This window comes from Nomascus leucogenys, chromosome 9 (genome assembly GCF_006542625.1).
Source record: "Nomascus leucogenys isolate Asia chromosome 9, Asia_NLE_v1, whole genome shotgun sequence".
Lineage (NCBI taxonomy): Eukaryota > Metazoa > Chordata > Mammalia > Primates > Hylobatidae > Nomascus > Nomascus leucogenys.
The window spans coordinates 8,730,900-8,742,585 of NC_044389.1; the positions used below are offsets into that span (position 1 = coordinate 8,730,900).

An 11,686-nucleotide genomic window follows, 5' to 3' on the forward strand; every position below is an offset into this window, starting at 1 on the left:
CAACTGCTCAGCTCCACCATTGGAGTTGGAAGCAGCCATCGGCAATCCAAAAAGAGCGAGCCCAGCTGTACTCTAAGCAACTTATAGTTACCCAAACTGGAGGCAGGTTGGATTTGGCCCACAGATAGTTTGCCAAACCCTGATGTATGTTATTAATAAAGAATCCTTTGCATAGATAATGTATTTTTGAAGAAGAATTATTTCTGGAAATTACTTTAATTGAGGTATGGCCAGTGGGCAGTTGGGAGCTCTCTTTTGAACTCACCTATTCATCAATTAGCCATTCCTACTATTTTCTTTCCTTTTTTTTCTTTTTTTTTTGAGACAGGGTCTCACTTTATCACCCAGGCTGGAGTGCAGTGGTACCATTACCACCCACTGCAGGCTTGACCTCCCGGGCTCAAGCAATTCTCCTGTCTCAGCCTCCCAAGTAGCTGGGACTACAGGTGTCAGCCACCACACCTAGCTAATTTTTATATTTTTTGTAGAGACAGGGTTTCACCATGTTGCCCAGCCTGGTCTCTAACTCCCAGACTCAAGCAATCCGCCCACCTCGGCCTTCCAAATTGCAGGTATTACAGGTGTGAGCCACCGCACCCGGCCCTAATTCCTACTATTTTCTACTTTTGGACTATGGAATTTGACTTTTGTAATTCTACCCCCAAATCACATAGTGTGTGAGTGTGTAAAAGTGATGGTGTGTGATCCTCGTCACAAATTTCTATTCCCTTCCTTATCTGCTGGGAGACATTAGACACATTCATTTGAAAAACTGTTCTTTTCAACCATTTCTTTTAATTCCATACACCATTTAAAAAGTAATTCCCATTGCATCTACACAAAGTTAAAATATATTAATTTGCTTCAATCTAGCACTTTCTTCATTGTGTGCCAGAAAAATATCATGGAAATTTTCCTATACTGAAAAGCAAATACCGCTTTTCCACTTGGGCAGCCACTCCCATCCAATCATCGTTCACATACACCTTCATCATTCACTGGGTACTCACTGAGCACTCCCTTTTAGACATGCAGGTGCTCACAGATGCACCCCAAAGAGGAGCAGCGTGCAAAGCAACATATCTTCAAATTCAAAAGTGACAGTGGGTTTGAGGACAAAAGAGGGGAAGAAATCCAAATTTAGGGGGAGAGTAGCAAGTGGTGAGGCTTGGGCCCAGGCATAAGCCAAGCGCAGGAGGGGGAGAATAAATAGATTAGCTCAGGAACAGAAGAGGGGCCCAGCCTTTGGAGACTGCAAAGGGTCATAAGGAGGACACAATTATTAAAGTAACGCAGAAGCCACTGGAGTTTCTCAAGCAGGAAACTGACAGTGACAAAAATGGTGCTGGGCCAGGTGCAGTGGCTCACATCTGTGATAAGTTAGCCAGGTGTGGTGGCTCACACCTGTAGTCGGGAGGCAGAGGTGGGAAGATTGCCTGAGACCAGGAGGTCAAGGCTGCAGTGAGCTGAGTTCATACCACTGCACTCTAGCCTGGGCAACAGAGCAAGACCCTGTCTCAAAAACAAAAGAAAGAAAAGCCGGGTGTTGTGGCTCATGTCTGTAGTCCCAGAACTTTGGGAGGCCAAGGCGGGTTGATCACCTGAGCCCACGAGTTCAAGACCATCCTGAGCAACATGCCAAAACCTCATCTCTACAAAACATAAAAAAAAAATTAGCCAGGCATGGTGGTGCGCCTACAGTCCCAGCTACTCAGGAGGCTTAGGTGGGAGAATCCTTTGAGCCTGAGAGGTCAAGGCTGCAGTGAACTGAGATCGTGCCACTGCACTCCAGCCTGGGCAACAGAGTGACACCCTGTCTCAAACAATAAAAAATAAATGGTGCTTTAGGCAGCGTGTTCTGTGGTGTCCCAGCCTTTGGAGGTAAAACATTCACTGGGGCTGGGTCAGCATGGGGCAGGCAAAATGGACATTAAGGTCAGGGTCCAAGAAGATTCCACAGGAATCAAGAGGATGATGGTAGTGTCACCAATTCCAGAACAATTGAAAAGATTTGGTGCTCATTTGAGAAAATGGTTCGCATCTTTAGCCTGTGCACATGTGGTTTTAGGCTAATTTTCACACAGCCATCGAGAGACTTGAAAACCTTTAGGTATTTTCATGCTCCTAGAGTGAGGATGCTCTATGGGTGGGTAGAGGTGGGTTATCTGTGTGGGTTTTATGCACTCTTCTTTACAGAGAGGTGGTAGCTGAACCAGGTAAGGAGCTTCCTGTCCTTTCTGACATCTGTTTGCTTAATGATCTCTGCCTGCACCCTGTAGAGTTTGAAAAGCAACGTACTAGAACCATGTTTCTTCTGCCATACTCTGGCTGTACGATGCACATGCTTTCCGACAATATCCACATCAGACACCTCTCTGCTGATTCTAGGCTCCCAGATTGTGGCTTCTGAGTTATCCTGTGAATTGCCTGAATTGCCAGCTCTGGCTAGGCTGGCTTCTGAGCACAGCTACCATCACTCAGGCTGTTGCTCTGTCCTGGCTCAGTCTGTCTTGTCCATACCACACTGGTTGTCGAACTGTTGATTGGTAAGCTTGCACTTGACTTATGAGAACCAGCTCAAACTGCTTATGACCCTAAAAGAGATTCACTTAAAGAAGGTGCTACGACAATTAAGAATACATCAACACGCACTTAGATTAAGTATTTAGATAATGCATGCCTTAAGCAAAGCACTGTTTTAGTTCGATGATAAAATCAGGATCAGCTAGTCACCTGATAACGTTTCATAGCTGCTTAATTTATCAATGAAACTCACTGACTTCAATTTTCCAACCTTACACTTTAAGAAAGACATTAATATTAAAGAGTATAGTGATACCCAGTAGAGGAGAAGACAGTAATAAATAATTAGATTCTTTATGCTTCAGTTGCTTTCCTAAATTACTTATGAAACAGCAACAAATACTACTAGTGCCACTGGGAAAGCTAACATTATCCATTTCTTATTTAACAATGGAGTCATTAAAAAAGGAAAGAAAGAGGAAAAGGAGGCTGGGAGTGAGAAACTCATTGTATTTAATACAGATTTTGGTATCTCTTTTTTTTTTTTTTTTTTTGAGATGAAGTCTCATTCAGTTACCCAGGCTGGAGTGCAGTGGTGCAATCTCCACTCACTGCAACCTCTGCTTCCCGGGTTCAAGCCATTCTCCTGCCTCAGCCTCCCAGCCAGCTGGGATTACAGCTGCCCACCACCATGCCTGGATAATTTTTGTATTTTTTTAGAAGAGATGGGGTTTCAGCATGTCGGCCAGGCTGGTCTGGAACTCCTGACCTCAGGTGATCTGCCCACCTTGGCTTCCCAAAGTGCTGGGACTACAGGCGTGAGCCACCGTGCCGGGCCAGATTCTGGTATCTTGAGAGGCTGCATGTTTGGCTGAAGGATATCAAAAGCCACTAAGCAAAAGAATGGCATTTGTTGTTACCAAAGTAAACAATTTTTATTTCTGTTTTCCATATGCAGGCATATGAGTAAAGAAAACATGGCACATTGTATTTGTACATTTTGGGAAAACATGTAGCCTTATAATCATCATAATATGAAACACATCCCTTATGCTATTAAGTGTTTCATCACTGCTCTGGGAGTTCTGCATTAACAAAGGAGATGGAAATTAATGGTTCTAAGATATTTCAGTTCCAGTATGAATTCTGATATGGTCCAGATTGAAAGAACCACACCTAAATTGTCTCAGCTATGTGAAAATTTATTTTATAACTGTTTCCAGAGCATGTGGTTCAAATATCACAACTTATCAAATATAAACCTCATTGCCAGGAAATTTTCCTTGAGGCTGACTGAGATTTTTTTAATTTTCTGATCTCTCTAGGGATGACAATGTCTCCCGTCCTCCATAATCTCCAAGATTTTTTTCTCTCTGTCCAAAAGAGGAAAGTTTTGGTGGAGACAAAATCCCTGTCCCTAGATAAACCTGCTCAAATGAATACATTTCCAGAAAGTTCATGATCAAAAGTTCAGATAAATTGAGAGTATTTTTTAAGAATAGTCATTTCCTTACACTCTGATAACAGTTGTGCCTGCTAGATAAAATGCTTACAATAAACTTTGCAAATCTCCATATTTTGAGAAATCATTTGTGGCATTAAGACTGGAAATAGAAGAAATAAGTGAAAATAAGAAATCATTGATAATGTTTATGAAGTCGTCAACAGTGCTTGGCACACAGTATGTGCTCAACAAGTATTATAGGTGTTAGCATCATAATATTATTTGGGAATATTTGTATTTAATGAAAAATGGTACATATATATATTTATAAATGTGAGCACATATTTATGTATAGAATAGGTATATATAAACAGAAAAGAGTCTGTCTTTCCTAATTGCCAGAAGTAATCTTTGCTTGTGAATTAATTCATTGCTGTTTGCTATTATTTGTTCTTCTGTGAGTTGGAAAGGAGAACATACTAGCAGAGGTGTGAAATGGCTCATTTATTTGCATTAAATATTAACTTTGAAGCCTCACCAAAATTGTTCTAATCTTAGCATTGAAGCAACTTTGGTCATTGATGAAATACCTAATCAATGAATTAAAATCGCAAAACATGCTAAGAATGCCACTGCTACCATGTAATAGTGGAATGTGCAAAGGGACTTCAGACGTCATCCAGCATAATGCCTTCATTTCACAAGTGAGTAACCTGGGGCCGGAACAAGTAAGGGGACATGTCAGATGGGTCATTCCAAATCTGGACTTTTGCCTCCATATCCAGGCTCTCGCCAGCCACATTATCTGTAAGGCTTTTTACCCTTCTATAAAAACTAAGTCTGGCCAGGTACGGTGGCTCATGTCTGTAATCTCAGCACTTTGGGAGGCCGAGGCAGGTGGATCACTTGAGGTGAGGAGATTGAGACCAGCCTGGCCAACATGGCGAAACCCCATCTCTACTAAAAATGGAAAAATTAGCCAGGCATGGTGGCTCACGCCTGTAATCCCAGCTACTCAGGAGGCTGAGGCAAGAGAATCGCTTGAACTTGGGAGGCGGAGGTTGCAGTGAGCCGAGATCGTGCCACTGCACTCCAGCCTGGGTGACAGAGTGAGACTCAGTCCTGAAAAAACAAACAAACAACAACAACAACAACAAAACCCAAAAAACACAACCAAGCCAAGTCTATCTGATCATGTGAGTCTATGTGACTCCATTACAGTTGGATTGGCCTCTTGGGGGTGATGGCCTCAAATACTTCTCAAATACAGAGAAAACAAGTTGATTCTAAAATGATGGAAAAGAAGGGGCCCCAACAAGCATCTCTCCTTCACCTCACCTTTTCTGCTCTGCTGTTGTGGATATCCAAAAATATATGGGTGTTCAGGTGTATTACCTCACTTTAGGATTAAAAAGTCCATTGTTTTACTTTTGTTTTCTGAGTTTGTTGTTGTTGTTGGTGGTGGTGGTGGTGGTGGTGGTTTTTGTTTTTGTTTTTTTTCCAGAGACAAGGTCTTTCTCTTTTGCCTAGGCTGGAGTGCAGTGGTGCCATCATAGTTCAATGCAGCCTCAAATACCTGGGCTCCAGTGATGCTCCTGCCTTAGCCTCCTGAGTAGCTGGGACTATAGGCATGCACCACTTTGCCTCGCTAACTTTTTTTTTTAGTTTTTTTAGAGATGGGGTTTTGCTATGTTGTCCAGGCTGGTCTTGAACTCCTGGCCTCAAGTGGTCCTCCCACCTCAGCCTCCCAAAGTGCTGGGATTACAGGCATGAGCCACCGCGCCTGGCCTCTCCAAGCTTTTCATGGGAATAGAAGAGTATCTTAATACAGAAACAAGCATTTGTGTTTTCTTTTTTCTTCTTTTTTTTTTCTTTTTTGAGATAAGGTCTTGCCCTGTCATCCAGGCTGGGATATAGTGGCATAATCATAGTTTGCTGCAGCCTCAACCTCCCAGGCTCAAGTGATCTTCTCACCTCAGCCTCTCAAGCAGCTGGGACCACAGGCACGTGCCACCATGGCTAGCAAACTTTGTTTTTGTATTTTTTGTAGAGATGAGGGTCTCACTATGTTGCCCAGGCTGGTCTTGAACTCCTACGCTCAAGTGATCCATCCACCTTGGCTTCTCAAAGTGCTGGGATTACAGACATTTGTGTTTTATGAAGTTGTGTCTCTCAAACTTGATGGTCTAGTGGCTACTTTGGTGAGTCCGAAAAATCAACCAAACAAAAAAAAACAGAAAACAAAAAACCTTTTAAATTTTTCTATCCTTTTCTAATAGTCACTGCATAGCATCTTCCCACGTGTAAAGGCGTATCCTTTGAACTTTAGCAGGTGACGTGGGCATGAGTCTCTGTACCTCATGAATTCCTCAGAATTCTATGTGATTCTGAAATGTTGACCTATTTCTCTTGCTTGCTACTGAGGCCAGTAAACTAGCTGTCTTAGCGCCTCACCTCTTCTGGACATATCACTGGCAAAGCCCATTTCCAAGTGTCTTGCATTAGTGGAGATGTGTATTGTACGGTGTCCTCATCAAGAAAAAACACACGTTTGCTTGCTGAAATTTTAGACAATTTCCTTCTAACAAAGGCCCTTGCCTGCCTGTCTTTAGAATCCCAGCCTGGGGTAGGCACGGTGGCTCACATCTGTAATCCTAGTGCTTTGGGAGGCTGAGGCGGGATGATTACTTGAGGCCGAAGTTCGAGACCAGCCTGGACAATATAGTGAGACCCTGTCTCTACAAAAAATGTTTAAAATAAATTAGCCAGCATGGTGGCACATGCCTGTAGTCCCAGCTACTCTGGAGGCTGAGGCAGAAGGATCATTCGTACCCAGGAGCTCAAGGTTACAGTGAGCTATGATCATGCCGCTGTACTGCACTCCAGCCTGGGCAACAGAGACCCTGTCTGTAAAATAAATAAATAAATAATAAAAAAATTAGAATCCCAGCCTGACTTATGACTAAATTTGTTCACTAAGTGGTGAGAGATGCTAACATTAAGTGCTGGTATATATGCTGCATCAGAGATGGCCCTTCCGACAACCATGTGTTGTGAAACTATTTTATGCATGTGGCTCACTAGTAGCAAAAGGCATTCTAGTCAGTACTGTCAAGAGATCAGGCAGAGGCGTGACAGATGTATATTTTAAAGAAGGAGCAACAGCTGGGAATGGACAAAAGATACAGCCAGGGCACCCTCAGAAGCCTGTAATTATACTAGTAACCAAACCTTCCCATAGGAGAGCTCATTTTCAGAGAGGTGAAACTGCATCTGAAGACATGTTTCTGAGACATGAATACTGAGATTGCTTTACCTAAGCATCGGCAATAAAACATCTTTTTGTTGATCACATCTTTCCTAGACACATCAGAAAAGAACATGACTCACCTCATTGGTCTGAAAAGGACACTGCTTCCCTTCTTAAAACCTTCCATGGTGTTGTTCCACTTTTGGTTTTGAATTACAGAAAGATGAATATTTTTGTCCCTGAGCCAGGAAGGCTGTGTGCCACATGTCTTTTACACAGCAGCTACATTTCACAAAAAAGTGATTTTTACCTGATTTTTCCTGTGGCATTTTAGAAATTTGCACTGGACTTTCTAACATTCATTTCTTCTGTCCCCAAGGCACCATCATGAGTCAGTGGGAGGAAAAACATTAACTTCACTTAAGCCTGGAGAAAGGTCGAGTGGCATGTCCAGAATCACACAGTGACTCAGAATACCTGCCTGGGCAGTATCTTCATCTGTTAGAAGGTTCACTTTTCAAACAGCAGGAGCTATTTATTCATTTTGGAAGTCTCTTCTGCTGTGTTTCTAAATGGTCAACCTCTAGATTAAGGGAGGAAACCACCCAGTTTTCACTAGCTACCACAAGCCAACACAGTGAACATAAAAGCTTGTAGAAAGATCATTCCCTCAGGATAAATCTATAGTTGGTTATCGTCATGCTTGAGAAGTGTTTTTGGAAGTGAGCTCAAGCTTTGGAAATTGATTTCATAGAGCAGTCTGTGTCCTCATGACCACCCCACCTGCACCCCAACAGTGTCCCTGCAAGATGAACGCCCTGGAGGAGCAAGACCAACATCATTGCCTACCTGACATTTAAAAATTTTCTCATATTTGGGTGAAAGCTGACTTTTCAAATATCTGGGTCACCACCTTTTCAGTCTTTTCTTAGATGCTTGCATTGTAGAAAAATGTTCGGTAGAGAATTAAGGCAATTTAACAATCACTTTCCACACTCCAGAAGCTTAGGATACCACCTTTAGGCCAGCTCATGTTTTTAATCAACTCATGGTAACTATTGGTTCTAAATGAAAAGTTTCCCTTTATATTGTTTAGCTGTGGTTGAAATTTGCATTTTCTCTGAATCAATAAAATAAAAGTTGGTTGGCATCTTCTCAGATTTTCCTGCTTCTGTTGGGGCACAAAAATTCTCTTTGGTTCTACTTTACCCTTTGCATGTTAAGCAATCCTAGTTCCCTTACCTCTCCTGATCCTTTCCCCTGTCCTTCCAGCTGATGGCTCCTCTCTCATCCTGCCGGGAGGTTCCTGACTATGTTCTCTGGGGTAGTTCAGAAATCTACCCTCACCAGTAGCCCTCACTCTCCAAAACAAAAACCACACAACTCTTGGTTTGGTACTTTATTATGCTAAAAATAAAATAAAGAAAAAAAAGAAGCACAAAATGACTCATATACATTCCCTCAGACTAACAGGGGGAGTGACTCACCTTCCCTCCACAGCATGTATCACTCATGTCTTACGGATTACGACATGGAATCATGTGTAGGTTTCTCTGCCACTTTCTAGAGCCAGTTAAATTCTAAGATCCTCAAAAGTTTGGTAGTCATAAACTGACTATTAAATGCTTAGGCATCAAATATGGTAATGAAATGAAAATATGTCTTCCATGAAGACACTGGCTATGACAATAACCACAGAAGAAAATCCCTGGAATCTTAATATGGTGATTTCTCGTTGCTCACCAAGATGTGTGGGTTTCCCTTCACTGATGATACACACACGAGCTACCCCTACTGCCCATGACAAAGAGAACTCAAGAAGGCAAACTTTCTTTACAAGTTAAAGGTAAAATAAGCTAGATTGATAATAGTTTCTATAGATTTATTTATCTTTTTGACAAGTTTAAAATATATACTTAAAATATAATTTATAAAATGCTTAATCTGCTGACTCCAGAGCCTGCAGTGCAGGGTGGGGTGGGGGTAGGCAGCTGCCCACTACACCAGCAGAGCAAGAGTGCAGAGGTGCGGCTCTCCCTCCCAAGGGAGACATCCAAGGGGCCCTGTGCACCCCTGGAATCACACAACTAGTTTCTACAGATTTTAGATATAAGAAATTATAGACACTGGCTTCAGTTATTCAAAAGCAAGAGCTTGGGCTTTTTGATCCTTTAATTAAAGTTCTTGTTCCAAAAAATGTGTGCAAACACAACCTTTAACAGCTCAATTTCTAAAAATTATTTCATAAAAGGAGGAGAGTGAACAATCCTCTACGTATATGTTCTACAGGACAAATCTTATCACCAATTACTAAAGCAGGGAAGTGCAGCTTGTCAAAAAGGCCTTACTGGAGAGGCAGTGGGGGATGGGGGATGGAGAATATGAAAATGTCATTGAGGATGAGAGCCTAGACATGATAAAAGATGCAGCAGCTCGGATCAGCCTAGCCAAAATGAGAGGTGGCAAAGCTACTTTTTTGTCTGTGAAATTTGCATGCGTTTCATTTCCTTTACCAATGCCATCTGAGTCCCTCCAAACCACCTCACCTTCTGTTGTCTCCATTTCAGCCTAAAGACACCCCAGTTATGGTATGCATTCCAGGTATTTCAATCATTTTTTTTGGGGGGGGGACAGAGTTTTGCTCTTGTTGCCCAGGCTGGAGTGCAATGGCACAATCTGGGCTCACTGCAGCCTCTGCCTCCAGGGTTCAAACGATTATCCTGCCTCAGCCTCCTGAGTAGCTGGGATTACAGGAGCCTGCCACCACGCCCGGCTACTTTTATTTATTTATTTATTTATTTATTTATTTTATTTTTAGTAGAGATGGGGGTTTCACCATGTTGGCCAGGCTGGTCTCGAACTCCTGACCTCAGGTGATCCACCCACCTCAGCTTCCCAAAGTGATGGGATTACAGGTGTGAGCCACCAAACCCGGCTCACAGGTATTTCAATCAAAATGTCAGTTCAACGGGAAACATCAATTAAAACAAAAACGGATTTCCTACGACCAATACGAATTCCTGTGGCCACTCTCATCCCGTCTCCTATCTACCTCCACCAAAAAAAAAAAAAAAAAAGGCAAAAAAAAAAAAAAAAGCAAGGAATAGAGTATACAATCTCTTTACTTTTATGTTCTCTAAGTAAACCCTGGGTTCTGGTAGGACCCTGTGTCAACATCCTGATGTCTGAACTCATCCCGTTAGGGTAGCCAGATTTTATGTTTTTAAAACACCAACTGGTCCAATGTACAGTTCCGTCTATTAATGGCCACTTTGTTTTTTTTTTAGAACATCTTAAATTTTTAATCCTTTCTTTACAGGTTACCTAGACCACTTTTAATTAAGAAAACTGTAGAAAGTTAGTAACTACTGCAAGCGAACGCCAGGCGGTGGCACGTATCAATTTCCACAGAGTCCTGCTTTGTGGGGTGTCTGAATGTACTGCACGAGGTCTCTGCTCACACTTGCTGGAATCAATCGTGGCAGATTTTAGTCCACAGGTCGCTTTTCCCCATATTTCTTTGTAAACTCTTCAGCATTCTTACAGAATTTTTTACGGTCTTTAGAGTATTCTTCAGCTAGGTCAGCCCGAAGTGGGTGCTCGGGCTGCGGGTCATTCACCAGTGCTATGAGGGACTGGATTACTTGGTCGGTTTTGGTTGCTGGCTTCCAGTTTTCAGCACTAATTACTGGCAGACAGACCTGCCCCTTTTCGTCGATGTTCGGGTGATAGATCTTTGTTTTAAATGTGATCCTCGGTGGTTTGAATGGGTACTCTGCTGGAAAGTTGATTTCGATTCTGAAGGCCCCCTTATTATATGGAGGGTTGTCAGGAACAATAAGCCCTTGCCAAGTCAATAAATTATCTTCATCAACCTGGATGTTACGGAAGTTTTCCATTCCACATTTGCGGATTTCTTCAAGCTCCTTCATCAGCCTCCTGCTGGCCGCCATCTTGGATTTGGTGCTGCTTCTTTCCCAGAATGCATTGTGGTAACGGCCACTTTTAATGGTTGCATATGTATACACTCAAATAACGTTCTGATGTGGCAGTTTGAACTTAACGCTGAGCAAAGCAACTTGCCCACTGGTTGGTTAGAGTGATCATCCACAATCCTATACATTATAATTCTTTTTTTTTTTTTTAGCCAGAGTCTCTCTCTGTTGCCCAGGCTGGAGTGCAGTGGCGCCATCTCGGCTCACTGCAACCTCAGCCTCCCGGGTTCAAGCCATCCTCTTGCCTCGGCCTCCCAAGTGGCTGGGATTACAGGCACGTGCCACCATGCACAGCTAACTTTTTTTGTATTTTTAGTAGAGACGAGGTTTCACCATGTTGGCCTGGCTAGTCTCCAACTCCTGACCTCAAGTGATCTGCCCACGTTAGTCTCCCAAAGTGCTCAGATTACAGACGTGAGCCGCCGCACCCGGCTTTACACATTATAATTCTACCTGCATATTCACCTGTTGCCT

At 42.6% G+C, this 11,686-nt stretch overlaps 1 protein-coding gene across 1 annotated transcript; it reads right to left on the reverse strand.

Annotated features, from left to right (window-relative positions):
* Positions 1–10,492: 10,492 nt before the first annotated feature.
* On the reverse strand, positions 10,493–11,406 carry UBE2L5 (ubiquitin conjugating enzyme E2 L5). The gene has a single exon (XM_012501987.2). It carries the CDS (start codon positions 11,168–11,170, stop codon positions 10,706–10,708), a length of 465 nt encoding a protein of 154 aa, XP_012357441.1. The 5' UTR covers positions 11,171–11,406; the 3' UTR covers positions 10,493–10,705.
* Between the last annotated feature and the right edge of the window lie 280 nt (positions 11,407–11,686).

Coding starts and splice junctions, on each gene's coding strand:
- UBE2L5 (XM_012501987.2), bottom strand. CDS start 11,170: ATGGCGGCCAGCAGGAGGCTGATGAAGGAGCTTGAAGAAATCCGCAAA.